This window comes from Scophthalmus maximus, chromosome 13 (assembly GCF_022379125.1).
Source record: "Scophthalmus maximus strain ysfricsl-2021 chromosome 13, ASM2237912v1, whole genome shotgun sequence".
In the NCBI taxonomy this organism is placed as follows: Eukaryota; Metazoa; Chordata; class Actinopteri; order Pleuronectiformes; family Scophthalmidae; genus Scophthalmus; species Scophthalmus maximus.
In genome coordinates this window covers 24,734,192-24,758,332 of record NC_061527.1, presented here as the reverse complement: position 1 = coordinate 24,758,332, position 24,141 = coordinate 24,734,192, and the positions used below count along the sequence as shown (strand labels likewise).

The window sequence follows — 24,141 nt, the reverse complement described above, 5'->3', positions numbered from 1 at the left end:
GGAGGACTGTAAAACTGTATTCCAAGTGATTGCAGAAGAGGATAGCTCATGATGTCACAAATGTAAACTTTTGCAAATTCCTCCTCCATTATTGTGTAATATGACCATAGGTGTGAATGTGAGAGTGAATGGTTGTTTGTCTCTGTATGTTGGCCCTGTGATGCGTTGGCGACCGTCAGCTGGGTCCACCCACGATATAATAATAAAGCTATACGTGATAAAGGTATAGCTAATGGATGAATAGAAATAAATACATAGTATTTACACAGGCAATACATAAAAAGGCTCTATAAACACCTTCATATACAAGTGAAACAAAACAGAGGATGAGAAAATGTATCTTCTCACGTTCAAATGAATCAATAAGAAATGTATTAAATTATGATAATCATCTTGACATTGTTCATATGTACTTGTGTATGTGAGCTTATTTTTTTCACAACAACACTACATGCTCACACAGTTTTCAGTACAATTGCCTATACAGTCATGTCATCAGACATGTTTTGGGAACCACTTCCCACGAGAGCATAAACATGACAAAATTCTCACACTACACAGCTGTATACTGTATTGTATCAATGTTCATTGTTCTGTCCCACTGTACAAAAGTTTTCCAAATCAACAACATTGAGCAAAGGAAGTGAACAAAGAGAACTTGTGGTCACATAATATCAAATTATTGTATTTACTCTAACTCCCATTATCTTTTCATACAACCCCATTAAACTATGGGGACAACATGTCAAATTTTATCTTGGTCCATGACTATATATTTAAAAATTCTGTTCATAAATTGGATTGTATTATTGGCAATATTTTCTTTTTCCAATCATCTGTGTTATTCTGCACAGAAGTTGAAGGAAAGGGGATCATTGTGGACGGCTGAAGTTGTTAAGTTTAGACAACTTGGTAAGAAAAGATGGTGATTTGAGTTGAATGTTGGGAAAGTCAGCATTGAATTTTTTTTAATATTTCTAACCAAGACCACAAAATTTCCAAAACTTAAAAACATTGTTTTTGTAGCCACAAATCAAAATTTAGAAGATACACTGAGAGCCATTATATCCACTTTCTTTCCAACATGACTGATTTTCCAAAGATGCACTACAAAAAACATAGCGGCTCCATCCAGGATTGTGTGTTTTACAACTGTGTGGCATGAGATGTAATTGCTTCATAGGCAACGGTAACTTACATAATGACGTGCGTCCCTTCTGGGTCATGTTCATACTCTTCTTCTTCTTCTTGTACTTCGGATAAAATCGTTTACATTTGTGCATGGCGCGTCACGTTAAAAATTGCTGCCTCAATGAATTGTGGGGCGTCTATTTCTTCTGTCCTTTTGCATAGGAAAGTCCATTGTACCCTATGCTAAAGGAGATAGGACAGGAAGCATTGAAGCACCTTTCCTATGCATTTAGACAATATGATCAGCTTTTAACATGGCTGCCGATGAAATACGTCCGGTTAATTTCAGGATTTAGGAAGCTTCCTAAGCAAATTTGACAATTAAACTGCACCCTAAAAGATACAAAATAAAACCCAAAAGTCCAGGTCAGAGAGAGGGCGTAACATCCAGACGTTGCATAATTGTAATGACAGGACAGAGCTGGAGGATATTGTTTTAAACTGTTGTTCATTTGGATGAAAGGGATGTCTAGCAGTTTGGCATTAGAAAAACTAACTTACATAGTAACATAAAAATGACGTCACCGCGGCCGTGAGGAAGGACCGATGCGTCAGGCATAAATCCAGCTTCAGGCATTAATCCACCCTAAAGGTGGATTAATGATTAATCAAGATATCAGACAGTGTTCATAATGTTGTCAACAATGTTGTGACTGACAGATCAGGGTCAGTATGTCTTTTTTTGTAATTAAACCCTCAGAAACTAAGCAAAACAATCAGAGAAGCAAAATCAGCTTCGAGAAATTTCCGAACAAGATCTGAACTGTCCGAGGTTTTAACCACAGTGGAAACAAAACAATCTGGTGACGAGGAGTCGAAGAGTCACAGCTTTAATGCAGGAGATAACGAGCTTGATCAGGAACAGGTGTGCAGCCGAGCAAGGAACTCAGGAAGACCACGCCCACTGAAAGACAGAGAACTGAAAGAGGAGCAGTCAAGTCAGAGCCATGACATAAACTTTATGTTTGCAGCGCCGCGGCGCCCCCAATGGATGACAGTGCCCTTAGCATTTGCCTATACAGCCTATGCCCAGGACCGGCTGTGTGAATGAGTGACACATCGCTGTGACCAGGTTCATAGTAAAAGACCTACAACCCTTAGCAACAATAGAGACCAGGTTTAGGTAACAGTCTGTCTGATTATATTGAGTTCTGTTACTTTTTTCCTCTGACAGGATTTATGTTAGTCCCCTCACTCAACACACATCATATACTTTATATTAGTTATTTGTTCAAAATAGTACTGTTTATTGTTCAACAATGTACAGTACGAAAAACAAAACATTTGTCCATTCCATTTTATTCACCTTTCATTAAATTTTTCTACTAAAAAATAATAAAATAACGGGCCATTGTTATGTTGCAGACTCACAATAACTGTTTCATCCGCAGCAATATGGCTGTTGTCACGATTGTTTTGGCTCATGTTTGTACACAGGATAAAAAAGTAAGGGTGAGAGGACACAGCCCTGGGGTGAGCCAGTGGATATTATTGTTTCCCATTAATGCTTTTATTGATTGCCTTTAAATAGGGGCCCACCAGAGGAAATCAGATGCTGGTCTAAGACAGTTCCTGTCTATGGGGCTGTGTTCAGTCAGTGTTAGCTCTTCAAAAAATACACAAGCAGCTGTCTCTCTGTGAGATTGTCAGTTCACCAAAATGAAATGTCCTCACGTTCATACGACCTTGAGTGTAATTATTAGAGCAAAGGAGGAAGTCTAATGATGTTGTTCTAGAAAAATGATGGACAAATGGCTTAAAGAAAATATGTGATCATGTTCATTTCCCAATACCAACCAACATTGTTCCTTAACCTTAAAGTTATTCCCTCACCTTAATGAAAGTGGTCACTTTAACACAAACCACTAGCTTAAAAAAGTAAACAAGTCCCTTTTTATACAGTGAAATCACATTGTGAAACTAATGTATTTTATTTAACAGTCCTCTGTAACAGTTTTGGGAGGCACAGACAAGTGACATCGTCCTGCTGATGGGGATAAAAAAATGCTTTTGTTGTTGTTGTTGTAGAGGGAAAGAACAAACTTTGTATCCTGCTGTTTCATTTGGACGACTTGTTGTTTTGTTGTGGGGAGAGAAGGCACGAAAGTGATATCTTTCACTTTTATGGGATAGTGAGTGGTTATGTTTACTCTCTCAGCAGATTGATAGCGTAGTACTTGTACACTGTCACCAGTATCAGCAACAGCAGGATTGCGTTACGTGGATAGGTTTCAGTTATTAGATCTATCCCCAGTGTAAACAGTCTAGTACTTCAAAAGACAGTACAGTTGCCTTCAAAAAAGGTGAAGACATGTACCATCAGTATGACTTAGCAGGGAATGAAAACAACAAAGACTGGTTCCAGAAGCCTGCTCTGTAACAGGCCCTACATACATACACTGAACCCTCAGGCTCCTTCAGCTCTTCCCTCTGTGTGCCATTATTGCCCAGACAACTGTCCCAGACAACCACCATGTGATCCGTGAGGGATCGTTGATGCTACCACAACGACATGCTATTTCCCAATCACCAGAATTAAAAGCTGCATCCACCAGCAGTATATGGTTTAAGACTGCGACCTTAAGAAATTTGAACACTCCACTGTTCTGTCCACTCTGCCCGCATGTCTTGTGTCTTACATAAGGAATCTCTTAGGGACCCATACGTACCCAACCTCCAGTAATAATTTTAATATTTTAATATAGTAAATGTCCCCCGTGACCGAATTACTTTATTTTAAGTAAGTAAGTTTTACATTTAGTTTTATATTAAAAAGTAGAGGTTTTTCTTCAGTTTGAAGAAAAATGGGCATCGGAAATTTGGAATGAGACGAACCACAAACAATAAAAACTGAGTTCACTACCAAAGATGATGTCAAAATACAAGAGGAGATATTCAGGAGGAAAACATTTGGCCAAGAAGAAAATGAGGATGGAGTTATCATATTTTTGAAGTCTTAATGAAGTCTTCTCTGATCTGTCATGTGTCATGTGAGGTGCTCACTGTTCACAGCAGCAATGAGAATGATACTCACAGAGGTCAGTGAAGAGAGGTTACAGTGAGAGTGGACAGCACAGCAGGTAATGTATGAGAGAGACAGAGAGATAAGTGCTTCAGCAGAGTGGACAGAGCCATGCACAGTTACCTAGTGCACTTCTGAAATATATCTAGTAGATACGAAATTTCAGCGAAGGCTATAAAAAGATACCTGTGTTCTTCCAGCTGAGTTATTATCTTATCATTGATGGCAATTAAGGGAAACGTGTAGGAGTCAAGATGAGATTTAGAGGAACAAAAAACTCTGAGATGTAACAACATGTTTGCCCACACACACACACACACACACACACACACACACACATACAATGTGCAGAGCTTGAGTTATTTTTGGGTGATCGTTCCTCAAGGTCCAGGTGAAGGGGGGTTTCCTATTGGTTCTCAGGAAGAAGGCGTCAGCACAAGAAGACAATCAAAGGATGTCTAATGACACACACACACACACACACACACACACACACACACACACACACACACACACACACACACACACACACACACACACACACACACACACACACACACACACACACACACACACACACACACACACACACACACACACACACACACACACACACACACACACACACACACACACACACACACTATTCCAATGAATATCATTATCACCTCATGAAATACATACTACTGACAAACAGGCATGGGCTTGACAACAGAAAAAACACTGACTCACTACAGGCACAAATGTCATTATCCTTCTATAGACAGTGTGCACTTGTCTATGCTTTGTGTGTCATTATTTTTTTGTTTTAATCATATACCTAAGCATGTCAAAGCAGGGTTCTAGGAGATTTTCCCATTAGTCAACTCACATCACACATTAAGTGATGAGAAACGTCATTTTCAGCAAACGTTACGCAGAGGATAAGACAGTGTGTGCTGGGGACTACTTTTAGTGTAGGATTGATCTTCAGAATGATCATTTAACAACTTATTGAAGGAACCAATTCCTTAGGAAACCCCCCACCCCCCTCAGCTCCTACCAGCTGCTATGGAGTGTTGGTGTCCCAGTGAGTTCAAATGAAGAACAGATTGCCTGCTGTGCCTCTAAACTACTCTATTTTCTGTCTATCCTGAAAAGTGTGGAACTGTGCCGAGTTTACAAAAAAATTCAAGATCTTGTATGAGATGGCTCTCTGCTCTATGGTTTAGCTGCTGTTTCCAGTTAGTAATAGGGATTCAAAAACTGTTTATAATACTTTGGGTCATTCACACTTTACTATGTCTAGTTAAAATGAAACATAAAAAACTAAAGCAGAACATAAATCCCACACCAAGATGATTTGGGACCTGCTGCATTTCTGCAATAAAGATGTCAGGAAGTGCTTTCCACTTATTGGGGTTTAATTTCCTCTGTAACAGCAATACATACAAGAAGCTTAAACTCAGCTAACAAAAACACAGATAAGAAGCTGTGGGTCATAGTTATGACTTGGTCAGGTTCAGGGAAAGACTGGTTTAAGTTACTTCTTTGTTTAACCTGCAATAACTAAGATACGTTTGGCCCCTTGGGGGCAGTAGAAACACCTTGTGAACAGCACACTGATATAATGTATGAGACTTTTGTTTATTTATACACATGTATTAATGAGTGGGTAGTTCCTGTTAACTGAATTTATGTTTTGTCGAAATGTGGAACACTAGCCTGCACAAGTAAAAGGGATTGGGCCACAGTTTTCACATTCCTTTTCAGGGGATAATCATATATCTTTTAGTGCACTTCCAGGCATGTGAAGGGATCACAACACACTTACTTCTACTTATACAATGTGGAGTCTGTGGCTTTGTGGGGCCTGACACTGAAAATATCCTTGGCTTTTAATAAGTTTGTTTATGGTGAAATTGGTGATTTCTGTTGGTAACATTGAAGCCAGTCTGCAAAACTGGTTGGAGTTGTACTTTATATCTAATAAGAGGTAGTGAGTTGCTTAGTTTGACGGTATAATGAGGAACCACTGTCAACAAAAAAATCAAAGCAAACCAAACTGCTCAGGACCACAATTAACCTGAGTATGACTAGGCTGTCCCATTTTGAAGGCTCCTTCAAACGCAGCCAACAAATGCATCCTTCTGTTCCCAAGCAATTATCATATGATGATCTTTGGGATAGAATCATGATCAGTTATCTGAATCACGATTTTAAGTAAATTATCATCTGTTATTATTTGCAACCATGTTTGCACAATGTAAGTTCAGCATCTACTCAGACACAGGGCCCAAGTACAAGGCAGGGCCCCAGACAAAATACATACATATGGTAACCTGTCAACCATGTCAGAGCTTTCTTTTGACCAATAACAAGACTGTGACACTGTTCAAGGACGTTTGTGATGCACCTGCAAAGCTTGTATTATGCCTTGAACTTAATACTAACTAAAAACGAGGCTCTAGTCACCAAAAACAATGCAAAACTGGACATGAGGCAGGAACAGATACACGTACTTCTTAGTATGCCTGTCTCGGTCTCCTGACACACTCCCAGGAAGTGGAAGTAAGACTCCATCTCAGCTGTAGAGATCCTTACGGTGGAATAGGCTCGGCCATATTTACCACATTTTGGACAACTAGATGAGAAGGTCTGGTACTGTACCCTGTCAAGAGTGTCCATCTCGTTATATATCCACCTCCTTTTATCTAGTATGAGAGTGTGTGCTCCTCTCTACTGCATCAGTCCATGAAGCCTGGCCACTGGCTCTGCAGCAGAAACAATGGTCCCTCGGTGCCTCTGCTGTCTGTTATACATACACACACACACACGCACACAGCTATTTCCCCCTAAAGCACTGCTACTGCGCCTCTTCTTGCTTGTTTGTCCCTGTAGAGCCAGCAAGCTGCCTCTAACCACTTTATCTCTGTATGTCTGCCTCTCTGTCATAATCTCTGCATTAGAAAGTAAAGCCTATTACAGAACATCTGCATATGCCCGTCCCTGTGACTACCACAAGCACAACTACGACCTATTGTAAGGGAGTGTATATATGTGTGCGTGTGCCTGCATATAAACTACATACAATACAAATACTTGCATATCCATGCATAGTTGAATACACATGTATAATGTATTATATATTAAGACTTTTGGTAAACTTAAATGGGGAGTAAGCAATTTTAAATCAATCCAATGCACATTTTGTAAAATTCAGCTTATATTTCCTCAATATTTCCTGCACTACAAATTGTAGTAAATGCAGGTTGTTTATTAGCTGCAATTCGGGTCGCACCTCGAATCTGGACAAACATTTAAGGCAGCACGACATTGACGTGGAGCAATGCACAGTGTCTCTTAGTGCGACTGTCAGTCTGCTGATCAGCAGAAGCACCAGTAAAGATCTTTAACATGCACATAGATGTTGTGCACTGAATGCACAATAGTTTTGCCCCTATTGCTGCTTTGATGAACTGCCCCAACTGCTGAAAAAAAAATCCTATAGCAAACTGGCAGAAACACAAATGGTGTAGGAGAAGAGTAGCCACCAATAGCCCTTTGCTAAAGGCTGAAATGTTTCAGTTGCAAAAAATGACAATAATATCATTTATCGAAATAATTTCTTGCCTAATAATTGTTCTTACAAAAAATAGTTATTGTGACTTAAGAGACATGCCGACGATAGACGCTACGACTCAGGGGTTTTGGCCTTGTGGTTAGCGCGTCCATCTCCCATACCGGAGGCTGTGGGTTCTAGCACCGGCCAGTGCATTATTCAAAATATTAACAACAATCAATCTTTCCCCAAAATAGCTTACTGCCCCCTTTAAAAATTAGCCGAAAAAAAGATCAGTGAATTTTTGCGTTAGTCAAGGAAAATAATTTAAACTACAAAGTACGTCCTAATTTATATAACTCAGAATGAAGTCTTTTGAAACCGACCACAGTGAGACACAAATCAGTCATAATTTTAAAGCCAGTTAACTGCTTAAAGATTGTAGCTGATCTGTGTTGTGTTTTATGGACCACATTACATGAATGACATGTGGTGGCAGCCATACGACAGTATTACTGTATATATTTACCTGTGAACACTGCTGAAGTGCAATAACTCTGCATAAATTACAAAAATTCACTTGAGACACAAAAAAAATGTTGGTTTCCTCGAATTTGACTTGTGTACACCAATCGTGGTAGGAAAAAGCTTCACAGTACTCTGGTGAAACCTTATAGATGTATCCAAAGCAAAGTACAGATGGGTATACTACAGTAAGAAAACGTGTCGCTTGGTAGGTTTCTGAATATCAACTGAACTCACTGGTCAGCATCACTGATGAACAGCACAGGCACCTTGATACTTTGATGTCCAGGACATCAAAGCCATAAGCTACTTCCCTTAAGGTGACAGTAACATGCTTAACTATTAGACCTAAGATACTAAACAAGATATAAACTGCACTAATTCTAATCTAAGCATGAACATGAATGTCGCAGTGTAACTTGGCTCCCACACTGTGTCCTGGGTCTTACAGTTTACAGATATCACTGCTTAGATATAGCATCACCTAACTCCACTGGTAATACAAAGACTTATCAACAACTACTCCAGATAAAAGTCCCAACTTTGGACTGTGAGTCTACCCATCAATGACAATACCAAAGTGCATACTGTCTCAACTTGTCCCAGGTGCTGTCCCTTAATTAGATTCTTACTAGGCACAGTGTGTCTACCACATACACTACACACAGACACACCCGTAACACTGTATAATAGTGAATTTAAAAATGTTTCATCACTTACAGATTACCGATCCCATGTTGCTGCTGTTCTTGCTCTGAAGCAAATCCATACAGGAGGAAGGGGCGGAGCTGTGTAGTTAAACCAGCATCCAGTCCAACGTCCACAGCAACATAACACACAACACACGTACACACACACACACACAGGTCCAGCGACACCACAGCCCAGTCCTAAGGGCTGTTCGCTCTCCCTTAATACTGCAGGAACAGCCCTTCTCTTTTGTGTGTGAGAAAGACAGGGATAGGGAGTGAGAGAGACAGGGAATGTGAACGTGTGTGAGAGTGGGTGTGGGTGTGTGTTTTTGTCAGAGCAGGGGTCTGAGCCTCTCCTGGCAGCCTTGTGACCAGCTGAGCGGCTCATTTCTTACCATGGTTTCAGACTATTATTCTCAACAATACTCTCTTCATGCAGCGGGGCCCTCCCTTCCCCTCTGCATCCTTCCCCTCAATTTTTTCATGTGTCCCTTTACACTTTGTCTAACTGGTCATCCTGTGTTCATGGGGCAGGTAGAGTCATTCATCCACCAACCCAAAGGTTGGCGGTTCAATCCCAGCTTCCGCCAGTCTACATGCCGTTGTGTCCCTGGGCAAGACACTTCAGACACTTAACCCTAAATTGCCTCTGACGGCTCTTCCGACAGTGTATGAATGTGACAGAAAAATGTGCGGTAATAGCAGCGCTGTATGAATGTGTGTGACTGGGTGAATGTGATCCTGTAAAATGCTTTGAGTCGTTTATGTGACTAGAAAAGTGCTACATAAATACAGTCCATTTACCATGTTGAGGAAGCAGAACAACAGTAGCAGCTGCAGTCAGTGTCTACGTATTGAGGTCTTCTGGAAGTGCTCAATAAACAATCTCTGTAGCTATAGAAGTAAATATGGCAAACATGCTATGTGAGTAAAAGCTGTTGCATGTCTGCAAAGACAGCTAGGCAAATACTGTTTTAAAATGGAAAGACACAAGAGTAGCACCTGTTTTCATGCTAGATGGATGGATGAAGCATTTGACTTAAACATCACTCAAGCTTCCACTCAAAAGATCCAAAACATCAGCTCTGTATTAAATGATGAGAAGACTTTACTGAAACAAACATTAATCCATCATGTTTTCAGGTGGATTTATTTGAAAGAAATGCATACCATGTTCAAAGATGGCCATTGATTACATTTATCTGTTGCTCACTGGGTGCATACGCCAACATTTCCACATTTCTAAATGGGACAGAGTATGTTAATCATGCAATCCTGGGCTGCTCCAAGACTCTTCCATTTTCCATCATGTGAGGTTTCACTGCTGCTCTTTTAATTACATGCTCTAATTGTTCACTTTTCTTCTGCAGGGTTTTAGAATTAGTGCCACCAACTATTTGTCTTGAATCCCATACTAACTACATTTGCCTAACAGTGGTAGATGCTCTGTTCATTAGCATTCCTCTTATGTAAACTTGTGCATTCCAGAGAAATGTCTAACAGATACAAAGTTTTCTCCATCACAGTCACAAAGTATTCTTTGGAAATAGTAGCTTGATTTGATATTAATTTCAGTTACTTCAAACACACATTTCCTTGACACATCTGTTCCAGTTGTTCTATTTCTAACACTGTTACGTGTGTCTCTCCACATCCACAGTAGCCTGTGACCCAGACAAATTCTGGGAGCTCATTTGCTCTGCCAAACTACGTCTGCATTGGAAAGTGATTTTCCCCCAGTAGAAAACTTGCTGGTCAAATCACAACCGTTTATCTGATAATGGGCAGGGGTTTATACCATGACGCAGAGAGAAGCGACTTTTGTAGACAACCTAGGCTACCACTGATGAACAAGCAATAGTACCAATATTTAAAAAATTCTCCCACAAAAACAGCAACACTTGTTCACAGATATTGTGGAATCATCACCCCAGGCATCTCCTCTCTGCACGCTCTAGTCTGTTGACATTTTTGTGTCTCTCAAAAGACATCACATGATTCGTTGCTCTCACTGGTTGTAGGTTTATCCAATTGCGTCCAGAGACTTTTCCCCTTAGTCCACTGGTAAAGCCTCTTGGAAATAGAAAAACAACTGAGAGGTCCCAGACTAATATGCATTCTACGCCAGGCTGCATCCACAGGTTTGAAAATGCATCTCATTAACCAATCAGGTAAATGCCAGCCAAAGACATCTGGAAATATAGATTATGAATTTTGTGGTCTCACAGTCAAAGCTTTCTTCCTTGAGATTGATGTGTGCAACCCCCCCTTCCTTCCACCACTTCCTCCTTCCCTTTCTTAGTGGCTGCTGTGAAAGCCCGATGCTCGGGAAACAAACATACGTCATACAAGGCCTGCTTGTTAAAAAATAGAACATTTTCTGCAATAAATCAACAGTCCTCATAGCTTTGTTTTTCATGTGTAATTGTGAATGTACTGTATACTTGTGGCCAAAGTGTAAAGGATGCAGCCTTAAAGTACACACACATGTAATCAGATGTTCTCCATCTGATCCTCCCACAACTCGCTGTCTCCAGTTAATCCTCTTACTGTCATATTGAGGCAGTTGTAATGTCATATATTCAGTCATGCTAATGCAACTTCACAAATCCTGTCAACAGGATTTGTTTACATGGGGTTTTGGTTGCTCAATCAATAGGAGTCTGGACAAAGCTGTTGTTCAGTTACTGTGTATTTGGGGGTTTTCACTGACTTCTGATTATATCACACTGCATCTCCACATTGCTTGACTGTAAGTAAAATGATGATGTCAGCTGATCGTCCAAGAATAGCACCAGGGTTGCTTGTAGAAGAGCAGAGGATGTGGAAGACAGAGAAAAAACTATACATTTGGGAAATATGCTTGATTTGTTTTTGGTTATGTTAAGGAAAATCTATATAAATCTTTTGTCTGTGTGTTAAGTATGGAGCTTGAGTCGGGACACAGTTAGTCTAGCTTGGCATCTAAAAAAGATTATTATGGGGAGTTTAAGTTAGTACTTTAACTCCCCATAAGCCAAACTGTGTTTCAGCATGAACATGTTAGGTATATTAATGAAGTTCAGAGAGGGACATAGTTATATCTCCCTGTATGTTCTAATGACACACAGTTTCTTAACTTCTCATCTCACTCTAGGAATGAAAGGAAATATGTATATAGTTTTCCACTGAATGAAGCCTTAGCTTGACACTCTTATGCTTCTCCTTGTTTCAATCCACATTTTAAAAATTCACACGACGATTATCCATTTCAAAAGTTTCCACAGAATGAAAAAAGGAAAATTTGAAATAGCAAAATATGTGTGATGATCCACACTCAATATCACAACCCTTTCCATTTGAACATCTATCCAGTTGTTCATATCATGATTGATTATTGCATTTGATTAAAGGAGTTTTGACTAATTGGATTATGCATACAAATCAATCAATCTCAACTGAGTGTAGCATCCTTAATGTTTTACCATGCCACCACATCTTAGGGTACTGTGGTACTCTCTAGCTTTGTCATTTCCATAAAGTACGAGGAATTCCTAACCTAAAATTCCCCTAAACAATACATTGATTCCCTCAGTCAAGCATGTTTCGTCAACACTACAACACCCTTTTCCACCAACCTGGTGGTCACGGCTCCACAAAATTGCAGGTTCAAAAGTTAGAACTGATGTTAACAGCTATGGGAGGGGCTACCACAAGAAGTTCTCTGCCATTTTGATAAAACATGTGAAAAGCAGTTGCGGCAGAGAGAAGCCTTCATAAACCTTCAAATGTGAGATGTATAATCATAAAATTTCTAAAAAAGGAAGCACAGCAGTTTCTGTTTTGAGCCTAGGCCTGGTCAAAACACAATAACAATAATCGTCGCAATCTAAATTTTAACAATAGCAATATAACAGAAGTTAAATATATATATATATATATATATTCAATTTGTAAGCATGGTGAGGAGATAAAATACATAATTGGTTTAAATTTTCTAGCTCAGATTTGCAAAAGGTTTGGCTATTAAGCAAATGTTTGTCATTCTCTGCCCATAACCACAACCTTTAGTCAGGAGCAAAAATCTTTAAACCAAAAAACTAAATAAATGTGAGCGGGATAATTGTCGATACCTACTGATGTGAACATTTTTATCTTGATATCTTTTTTGGACATATCGCCCCCAGTCCTGTCTTTCTTTCTAATATAAATTACAAAACTTCTGCTGCATGAGTCTTGCTCTTCTTTTGAATAAAATTGGTGGTTGTCAAACAATAAATTAGTGCATTATTGCCACCAACTGGAAAATAGTGTGTCGCTATGTGAAAAACATCAGTTCTCGAAGAATCAGTTCTAAACTGGCGCCAGCATTGGCCTGTTGTAGAAGTCAATCACCAGCTCACTTGACTGTGGCTCAATCTGTGCAGTGAGGAAATTAGTCCAGACTGTTAAAGTTCTCTCGTGCAGAGTGGATCAATTCTATTGTTCAGCTGTGTTGTTGAGAACATGTCCTTCGTCCAGCTGACAAAGTATATGGTGACCCACCCCTCTCCACCACCACCACCTCCGTATCTGAGACAGGAAGAGGAAGCAGAGAGAATGCAGTTCTGACGTCATGACAACAAAGGGGCTGGTAGGAGGGGCCTCTGGGCAGCACAACAAACCCAGAGCAGCCATCTGAGGGTAATCACATGAGATTGTGGTCATTGTGAGAAAATCTTACTTTAAACCCCAGAGGTCCATATGTTATTTCCTCCCTATAGCCAATATTATATTGGGGAAAAAGTGGATTGTATACATACGTAAAATGATTCTTGGGCTCGCATTTGGCATATGAGAAAATTTAACACGGAAAAAAGTTAAAAAGTGGGAAAAAAGTATTATTTTTTTCAACTGAGACTTTAAAACTGCATTTGCTCCTTGTGGGCAAAGAAACAAGCTAGATTTTAATTAATTAATTAATTAATGCTGATGTAAATGTAGGTAAGGGTGTACTGATACCAATAAAACGTATGGAAGCTTTGAAGAGAAACAATCAGGAATAGCATTTTGGATTTGAAAATAATAAGAAAATAATAATAATAATAAATAATAATAATATATGTTCGTGAAGAAAGCAGGACTAATAATAATAATAATAATAACTTAGTTTTATTTAGCGCCTTTCAAGGGACCCATGTTCGCTTAAATCACAAGCACTTGACAAATTTCTTCAACACCAAACTACAAATTACAAATGCTCCAGCAAATCATTGACTTTGTCATTCTACCAATTGATACTGGGGAGGTAGTTTAAAGTGGGTTTATCACAGCTTGCATGCTGGTCGACAAAAGCCTTCGGCTATATCTACATTTCTACGTTTTTGTTGTAAAACAAATCACTGCTACGTTTACTCATGCTGTCCACACTACTCCGGAGTTTGCAAGCAACTAAAACAGAAAAGTTTTGAAACGCCGCTTGCCCCGTTTTAATTTGAAAACTCTGGGGCTGCATTGTAGTATAGACGGGCAAAAACTGAGACTTTGGAAAATGATGCAGTCAACTGCATTCAATTAAATTTTATTTTATTTGTATAGCGACAGACAAAGGTAAAAAGACTGTAGCGCTGGTTTTACCTCACATGATCACGTGAAAAAACACGTTTAGTATTGGGGTCAAAGTCAACATTTTGTAGCCATCACCCAGAGATGTTAGTATTATCCAGCTCTTTTATCATTCCCCTTTCAAATGGAAAGTGCCCTGTGCACTTTGTCAGGATGTAGATGTGTCTAATACTGAATGTAGATGTGTCTAATACTAAGTGGAAAAAACTTAAAAATATTTTTTTATGCTGTCAGATGTCTTTTAATGCACAGAACAGTATCTGAGAGTTTAAAACTCGCGAGCAAGCATTTCTTCTCTGCGCGCACTCACAGGGTTGCTTGCACGTCCCCTTAAAGGGCTCATATTGTACACCTTTCTGATGTTTTATTTGAAGTTTTGATATTTTTTTTAGCACCAAAAAACATCTCAATATGGTTTTATAGCTCTTTTCTCAGTAGCTCTGCAAAGAAACATGTATTTTTGGCCTGTCTAATTGATGAGCCTCTCTTCTGATTGGCCGACTGTTGTCTGAGTGACGCACGGCAAGGCCAACCACATGCAACATGTTGACGACAGGAGACAACCAACCACATCACATGTTGCATGAGTGGCGTAACTCCTGTCATGAATGGGGCAGTGAATGGAGTCTGTGCGTAATATGAGCGAGAGAGAGAGAGACAGAGAGAAGAGCTGTGCGCAGCAGTAATGCTAATCAAAACAGTCTGTAAGCTAACCAATGCAAAATTCATCAGTAACCAGTTTCATAGGCCGCGGTGGAAGACGCCAGAGCAAACTGCTGCCTAAGCTAACTGCTTAGCGATGGACGCCGGACAAAGCTGCCGGCAGGACCTCCAGCTGCTACAGCCCAGATGAGCCGGCACCAGAGCAGGAGCGTGTCTGTCTCCCTCTCAACACTTCTTGGGCAATGCATTAGCCACTGGTCTCTTATATTAATATTCTTAGGAAGCCTGTGCCATGATTAAATATTAATGAGGCCTGTGCAATGACGTAGCTTCCTGACATCGACTGAACAGCGTTTTCTTCGACATTTTGTGTTGTTTATAGCTCAGCAATGGAATGATGGTTGGGCAGTGCCAGCGGAACAGCTGAAGGCGGTGACTGTACTTCACATTTCTGCGGAAGGCCTGGGGCATCGTAAAAAAAAGCAGCTGCTTAATTTAGGCTGTGTTTTTGTTTGTTTATTGCCCGTTTTGACACTTTTACAGTACTTAGAGCCCCTAAACCTTTATTATTTTTTTAAAAAGCAAGGAAATCTAAATTTTGACAATATGGGCCCTTTAAATAAAACCAAGTTTAGGAAAAGCTCACAGACAGAGCAGGGCTGTGAGTGGGGGGTATGGGACCTCAGTACTACTCATCTCGACACACGCTTCAGTGGGACATGAGTAGCCATTTTAGATAGGGGATTCATACAGCAGCATGCAAGGTCATGAATTATGCATGAGGGGAACACAGGCCTGATGGGAATTACATGTCCTTGTGCTGGGTTAGGGTTACCAAGAGGGTATTTTGCTGTGAGTCATGTTATCACATGGTCTATGAGCAATGACAAATGTGGAGATGTACAGTATAAGGTACATAGTGTAGATAAGGTAATAATATCTGTATGTGTATACAAATATCTAAATATGCATTTGATTTGAACATGTATAAAAGAATATGACAATACATTCAGAATGTGAAATCACTGTGAACAGGCCACACATTGTACAAGTGGTACACTGTACACAAAGCGACATTTCTAATGTTAGCACCTTACTGTACAGTATATGCTGTACAGTATCATGCGGGCACATATGGTGCAGTACATATTCACTACATATTTAAGTAAACTTGATTTGTTTTTACAGTAGTTAACTGTTATAGTGTTGGGGAATACATTCGTTCAATTTCTTTGCGTGAATGGCACAAAAGTACAAAACGCAGGTCAGGTCATGTTAGCCAAGCATGTAACAACACTGAATGCAGCAGGAAAGAGCTAACCTGGCTAAAATCTGACCGTTAAAGGGGCAGTAAGTGGTTTTGGAGAAAGATCGTTTGTTGTTGACTTTTGGACTGCACTGGCCAGGGCTCGAACCCCAAGCTTTGGGTATGGGAGACTGATGCGCTAACCACAGGGCCCAAACCCCCGAATTGTAGTGTCTGTCGCTAACATGTCTCATAAGGAGTCAGGGAGTGATATTTACTAACTGCACAGACAATGTTGTGTGCAGTTTGATTTTTTTTCTGATTTTTTTTCCGCCGCACACAGAACAGACAGCGGGACCATGAGGAAATATTCACAGAATTTTACAAAAATTGTATTGGATTAAAATCTCCTACTGCCCATTTCAGTGCTACATTCACTTTCTACGGCATCATTCGTGCAGTCAAAAGAAGAACAGGACCTTTTTAAATCAATTGAAATGGCTGCAAAAATTGCGTACAAATTCCACCAGCCACAACTGAACGAAACTGACAAGAGGTGATGATTAGCTAAATGCAGTGGTTATGGCAGCATCAGATGACTGATGTGACAATCATTTGACACATGCTCATTTAACACACAGCAAGGAGGCTCTGTCTGTTCTCCGTGACACTAATGAAGAGCCAACGTGACATTCGGACAACAGGCCTTCTTCAAAAGGACTGGGTGAAGACAGTAGAGAGAAGAGAGGAGGAAATAAGTGGACAAGCTGTCATTGTTGCCGGCGTAGCTAGACTCGCGGCTACCGGCCGGCCGCGAGCTCCGCCGGCCGGGATGTCGTTAACGTTCTATCGCCCAGCCCCTTGTGCTCTGTGTGTAATTATGGAGAACGTGTTCGCTGTGCCTCCCGGGTCTCTACGTCGTGTATGTGCCTTGTTACGTGCGAGTGTTGTCATGGCAGCGCAACGCCGTAGTTGCGCAGCAGACCCGGGGAGGAGCGAGGCGGAACACGAAGGGAGGGGGGCGAGGAGTGAGCAGGAAAGCGCTGGAATCGACCATAGTCTCACAGGGCTGTTTATACAGAAAGAGGAGGGTGCTGTGTGGCTTGATCCTTGAGGTGTTTTGACATGGAATGGCAAAGACATGTAGTGCACTGCACACACCTGAAAACCAATGTAACTTGTGTAAAAGGGGGCATAATATGGGCCCTTCAAAAGGACAGGGTGGATTCCATTATCAGGACCCATTGTATTTCGTTTCATCAGACAGGATGCACGTGTATGGTTGTCTACAAAGTTACAAATAAGGCTTGCATATACAGTATGTGATCATACAATACAGCACAATACAGCCACTGCCTGAAGCAGTGCTGTGGTCCTGCAAACAGCGGTGTGGTTCAGACAGGAACGAGTGAGCTACCTGCTGTTCAAGGAACAACCACCAGGGTTGAGAAAGCTGTCAAACCTCAACTCTCCAAATTGCTCAGATCCAGAGAACTTTATTTTAAATTATAATTTTCAAAGATAACCCAATACCTTTGTCTAAAATGGTGCACTGATGCATGCAGAATATTTTAATTTCATTCTTTGAACATTATTTAGCTTCAGTGAAGCTAATTGCTGAATGTATTACACACTGTCAGACAGTGATAAGATACTTTTTCCAAAGTTAAAGCTACATGAGGTATGAGAATAATAATGAGTATTTGAAAACAGTTTGTTAAAGGGTGACATGGTTAAATTTGGACATCAAAACTACTGTAATCAGCACATTGGCATTTGTCATTTTTGGCTGTTCTGAACCAGAATAGCTCAAAAACCATGAGGAGAAGAGCTACTGGACACGTGCTGAGGTTATTTTGTTTTAAATATTTTAAGGAATGAGATGTCCTAAAAGTGCTCACACTTCAGTACTTCCATGGTGGCACCAAAACAATGCGTTTCACTGCACATATTATTTTGATAATATACAATAATCTGAGCCTAGGATTTAAGTTTACATGAAAGGAAAAAGCTGCAAATGTGTTTTGAAGGAAATTTAGGGAACCAAACATCAATTCAGGGTCTCATGCTTAGCAAAAGCTAGCTCAGTTTCCATGGTAACAACCCCCAACCCCCACCACCCACTCCCGGATAGCTGCAATGCAATACAGGAAGTGCAGGGATGGAGGATGCTGTGCAACAGTCTCCAGCGTGGCACATTAACCTACTTCCCCACCAGCCAGGAAATAACCCGGACACAGAACGGGAAGAAAAGGAGAAAAGGGAGGATGAGGAAGAAGAAAAGATATGGAGGCAGAAAGAAAGGGCAGAAGGGATAGAGAGGGATGGGTTGGAGGGAATAATGGATGGTGGAAAGAAGGGAAAAGATGGTGGGAGAGGACAAACAAGGAAGAGAAAGCTAGAGAAGAGGGGACAGGATGTGGGATAAAATCAAAGTGATAAATAGCAATGCAAGATAAGATTATAAATTTTGTAAATATAAAAAGTATTTCTCTTAACAGGAGCCTTCATCATAACTGCATAATTACTCTAATAAGAACAGAAAGCCCAGATCACACTAAAGCAATTGTATATACAGGATGAGTGCTGTAATTTCATTCTTGTAAATCTTTCAAAATGAAACAAAGAAAATCAAATGCAGTCAGAAAACATTCACTCAGATGAGTCAAGCATCAATACAAGCAAATTAATAATTAGTAGGGAACCGATTGATGAATTGAATACATTGAAATGCAGATAACCACAAAAAAGAAAACTCAAACGGCTGCCCTGTTGTATCCTGATGACATTCTTCCCCTCTGCCCATGTAAAGAGCGTCCCTCTGCATCCATCCTCACACAGCGGTACTGATGAGAGGATGATGATTCCCTGGGCCTCCCTCATCTGTTCTGTTGCTCAATGCATTTTCAACCAGTTAGAGGATTTCGAGGAAGAGTCTTTCACCTCACACCACACACACAACAGGGGGGCAGTTCAAGAGAAGAGGGCTCTCCTGTACATGTTAACATTTTTCCCAAAAGAGACACATAAAAGCTCTTCCCCTTCTGACCATCTGAACATGTGAAATACATTGAGTGGAAAAAATGTTATCTACTTACCGACATGAGTGATAACACACTGCACCCTCTGTAGCAGCTCCTGGACCGACATCTCTTCTTCTCTGAGCCAGCTCAGCATCTCACGGTGTGGGTTGCAACCACTCTCCTCTCTTCCCACTGCCACGCCTCCCTTTGTCACCCGTCCTTCAACAATTTCCCCTGCTTGCTCCCTAATCCAGTTTTCTCCTCCAAAGTTTCTGCTGCTCCTTGTTCATAGTTCTCTTTTTCTTAATCTGTTTTTATTTTGTTTCCATCAAATCTCTCCCCTTCTTCATCACAGCTAGTCCAAACAGTCACAAATCCTGAGGATGTTAATGAAGATGCCACTCCTAGCCATTCAGCAAACAGGAAGACTGGGGATAAAAATCATCTGTTTGAAAAATCAGGTACAGGTGAAATAACTAAGACAACCACAAACACTCTGCTACTGTTTAATAATCAAATCGCAAGTTCATTTATTAGCCAGTCGACCAGAAAAGAAACACCAAAGTCAGTAATTGAACAAAGACTTTGTCAGCATGTCAGTCAGTAAACTAGGAAGTGGCTGAACTAAACAGGGAGCAAATTACTGCTATAACGACACAGATTTCCAGTAAATGTGTAAGTCACAGAACAAAAGACCCATGCAGAAATCACGTTAAAAAGTCTCAGCAAAACATTGGCTACTCAGACAGTTATTCAGACCTTTTCATGATGCTGCCAAACCTACTCTCCAGGTGAAACCCACAATAATCCTCAGAACAAAACGTGAAAAACATGGCAGCATGAGGGGAAAAAAAAAATAGAAAAAAGAAAATGATGCTCAGATGTATTTCTATATATCTGTTGTGAGTCCCCTCCCCTGACAGGGACACTCTTCAGGCTCTGGGTAGGAAAACACTGCTGATGTTCCCTCTGATGATTCTCCGTTTGCTATAATAAAGAAGATGAGTCACAAAGTGGGGGTTGGTAACGAATCAGAGGGCTGCTGTACCTGCAGGGGGGAGGGAGACACAGAGGCAGAGAGGATGGTGGATGGATGGATGGATGGGGGTAAATAGGTCCGGGAGGGAAATCCTGGTGCCCGGAGTTGGACTGTGCATGGATCGGGGCAGCTGAAACAGACGTCCAGATTTTATTATAGTTAGTGGAAATATAACATTAATTTACAAAATTATTTTCATCACTTAAAAGACAATATCATGGTTAAGCATTTAAAATTACATCACCAGGGCACAATCAGCCCGGGTTTATTCAATGCTACCAGAAAACTGTGCTGATCGCTGAAGCAAAGCCAGCCAGGGACATTAGCATATCTCATCAGTGGCTCCTGGGACTGTGGAGACCGCTGGGAGATAGACAACCATTAGGCATAGACATCTGCGCACAGCCTCCCCCTGCCACTTACTTCAGTGCACTCTCTGCCAGCCAATTACAGGCCGCAGCGGAGGCTTTCAAACAATGGAAACATGCAGCATAAGTGGCTTAGCAGCAGGCGGACACACGAGACCACTACCCTGGATAAAGAGCGCTGTATGAAGTTATATCCGTCCTATTGTGCTTCATGTGAATAAGCTTATTTCAGACTTCATTTACAAACAAATAACTGGGGGAAATACAGGTATTTTACAGCCCAATAGTTTGGAATAGGATAACAAGACATACTGTGCATGTACAAAGCATAGTAACGATTGTTAATGTGGACACTTCCGTACTAACCTGTTAACTCGACCAGAATCGGCTGCCTTCGGCACTTCCCGTACATTGGGCTGCTGGACTCAGTGATTTTTAGCCTGTTAGCCTGTGGATGTTACACCTGATTCGTGCCGCATGTGACTTCCTGTCCCAGTTTGGTTAAGTTACAGTGGTAATTATTGTTCAGCATTTTGCTTTTTTCATATCATAGTCAGTTCTTATTTTTGTTAAGTCCATTTTGATTGTCTAATGTTGTAACCCAGCGTCTAATCTCCTCTATTAGCATTGTCTAATTACTAGACAACAAAAACCTATTGGTCGTCCCCTGGTGGCTGGATGCAGTATAGATTATAACACACCCCCCCATCTTAGCAGATGTGACATGGGTAAAATCCTGGTCCTTTCTTCTGTAGGCCTGTATGGGGACATGAGGTCTAAGAGAGCAATATTAATTATGGCATTTCTATTTTTTACCCCCAAAAAAGCCTTCATCAGAAAACCTTTTATTCCAATAGCAATATTGCCAATTGAATATAAAAGGACAGACCAAGCATTGGTTGCCTAACAAACAAAATCAAATAACTGTTATTTAAAAACATTACCAGATGGATTCTATTATTTGTAATATGAATATTTATCAATCTATCTATATTCAGTGTGTACATGTGATGTGTTTTAGGCGAATATTCAATTGGATCTTACGAGATATTTTGGTAAGGGAATCTACTTAAAGAACATTTGTTATTAATATCCAACAATACTAATCTCAGAATCAGAATAAGCTTTATTGGCCAATCATGAGTAAACATACAAGGAATTTGACTCTGGTTTTCTGTGCTCTCGCAGTGAACTTAAACAAAATAGACATGCACAACAAAACAAGGATGACAGAGCTGAACAAAGATAAAGATTAAGATTTAGTTACTATGTACAGGTATAAACATATAATATAGAAAATAATATATATATATTTATTAAAGGAGAGCAATGGTGAAGAGTGCAAAGATACTGGAATAAATATGGATAATAACAGATTATTATAAATACACAAGGTAGAATACTGGAAATAAATAATCAATAATTAACTAAATACTCAAGGTGGGAGGACATCGCAGAATTTTATGATGGTGCAGTGTGTTGCAGGTTATTGCACAGAGATTGTTCTGACAGTTTGACTGTTTTAACTGTTCATCAGAGTGACGGCCTGTAGAAAGCAGCTGTTCATGTATCTGGGTGTTTTGGCATACAGTGATCTTGTAACGGGGGGGAATTGAACCCAAGAGCAGTACACCAAAGGGAGAGAGGGCAATGTGTTTAATTGCAGCAGACCAGCAGGTTGGCAGAGAAAACAGTCCAACTGCAGCTTGTAGCATATACCAGGCGGAAGAGCAGGCACCCAGGAGCAGTCCAGACGGCCCGGATGTAACACAGCTTAGAGTCTATAAGATGAGGCAACCCACCGCATTGATGGCTGGAAACTTACGTTGGACAGCAGGGAGAAGCCAGGCCGCCGAGGAGATAGGACGACAGTGCTCCAGAAACACACTGACAAAGCTTGTAGTCGGGGCAGAAGGCAAAGGTGTTTACCGTGGCAGAGACGAGGCAGGGAAGTCGGGGTGAAGCAGGGTCGAAGCCGGGAAATCAATCCAAACACTGGAAAGTCTGCCATCGATGCAAAGAACAATCTGGCACTGAGTCTGTGAACTGGAGAGGCTTATATACTAGGTCTGATTGTGGATGAGATGCAGCTGAGAGACCAGGTGAGGAGAATGAACTAATGAGGTGGGTGTGGCTGGCTGGCAGATAGGAGCAGAGGTGGGGTGAGTGGAAATTTACTGGAGCCAGTATGGAGGTGAGCAGACTATGAGAGATCTGTAGCGCCTACCAGAGGGGAGGAGTTAAAACAGGTTGTATCCGGGGTGTGATGGGTCTGTAGTGATGTTACTTGTACGTTTCCTGGTTCTGGACACGTTCAAGTCAAAATGATTCTCTCTGCAGTCCTGACAGTCCGTTGTAGTCTCTTCCGGTCCTGATTGGTCGATGCAAACCAGACAGGGATGAATAAGCATAGAACAGACTGGATGAATGCAGAGTAGAACTGGATGAGCAGCTCCTGAGGCAGGTTGAACTTCCTGAGATGGCGCAGGAAGTACATCCTCCAGCACTGAGCAATATGTCATTACATTTCTCATTATTTTTGTATTATTTACTTTATGTAAACCCTTTAATATTGTATCTGATTAAGCATACCTCTTGTGAAATTTGTTATTACTTTATTTTTGGTATATAGATTTATTTACTTTTTGCTTTTCCCTTTATGCATTTATCTGTCATGGAAGAAATTACTTTTATTTTTTCTTCTGTTACGTTTGCTGTATTGTACTAAATTCAGTGAAGACGTGTGCCATATGTCAAAAGCAAAAGTCTGCTGACAATTCCTGCCTTGCAGCAACCTGAAGAGGACAAGGCTTACTACTACACAGGTAGCATCATCACAGTATGGTAAGAAGCACTAATTGATTTCATAATAATTCATGAGCTGTATGTAACCTGTAGCTTCATATTTTGAGAGGATAAAGAATCATATTGTTTAATTTCCACTGGCTATGATGATATCATGTAAGTGTGTCCTCCACTCATGTGGCCTTGGTGTGTGTTTCTGTTTAAGAAACCTTATTTACTCCACGCATGTTCAAAAATGCAGTTATTGAATATAGAGGATATCAGGTTTCCAGTATGTACATGTACACACAACTGTTCCAAAGTTCTTAAGTCCTGGTGCCATATATATGCAATTCTTGGTTTAAATTTAGTCCAAAATGTGGTTTGGAGTCCATCCATCTCTTCTTGTGAATGTGGAATTTCCCAATGATAAAATACTTTCAAAACACGAAAAAATGTCCTGA

The 24,141-nt window shown here is 40.5% G+C and overlaps 1 protein-coding gene across 2 annotated transcripts in view; it reads right to left on the bottom strand.

Moving 5' to 3' along the window:
- Positions 1–21,701, bottom strand: part of mcf2l2 (MCF.2 cell line derived transforming sequence-like 2) — a 156,983-nt gene extending 135,282 nt beyond the window's left edge. Inside the window, exon 1 of one of the 2 annotated variants that reach the window (XM_047336872.1) lies at positions 19,562–21,701. In XM_047336872.1, coding sequence (XP_047192828.1) covers positions 19,562–19,640 — 79 coding nt within the window. In that variant the 5' untranslated portion in view covers positions 19,641–21,701. Of the gene's footprint in view, positions 1–8,999; positions 9,318–19,561 lie in introns of those variants that run through there. The other variant, XM_035647906.2, reaches the window with a different exon arrangement.
- Between the last annotated feature and the right edge of the window lie 2,440 nt (positions 21,702–24,141).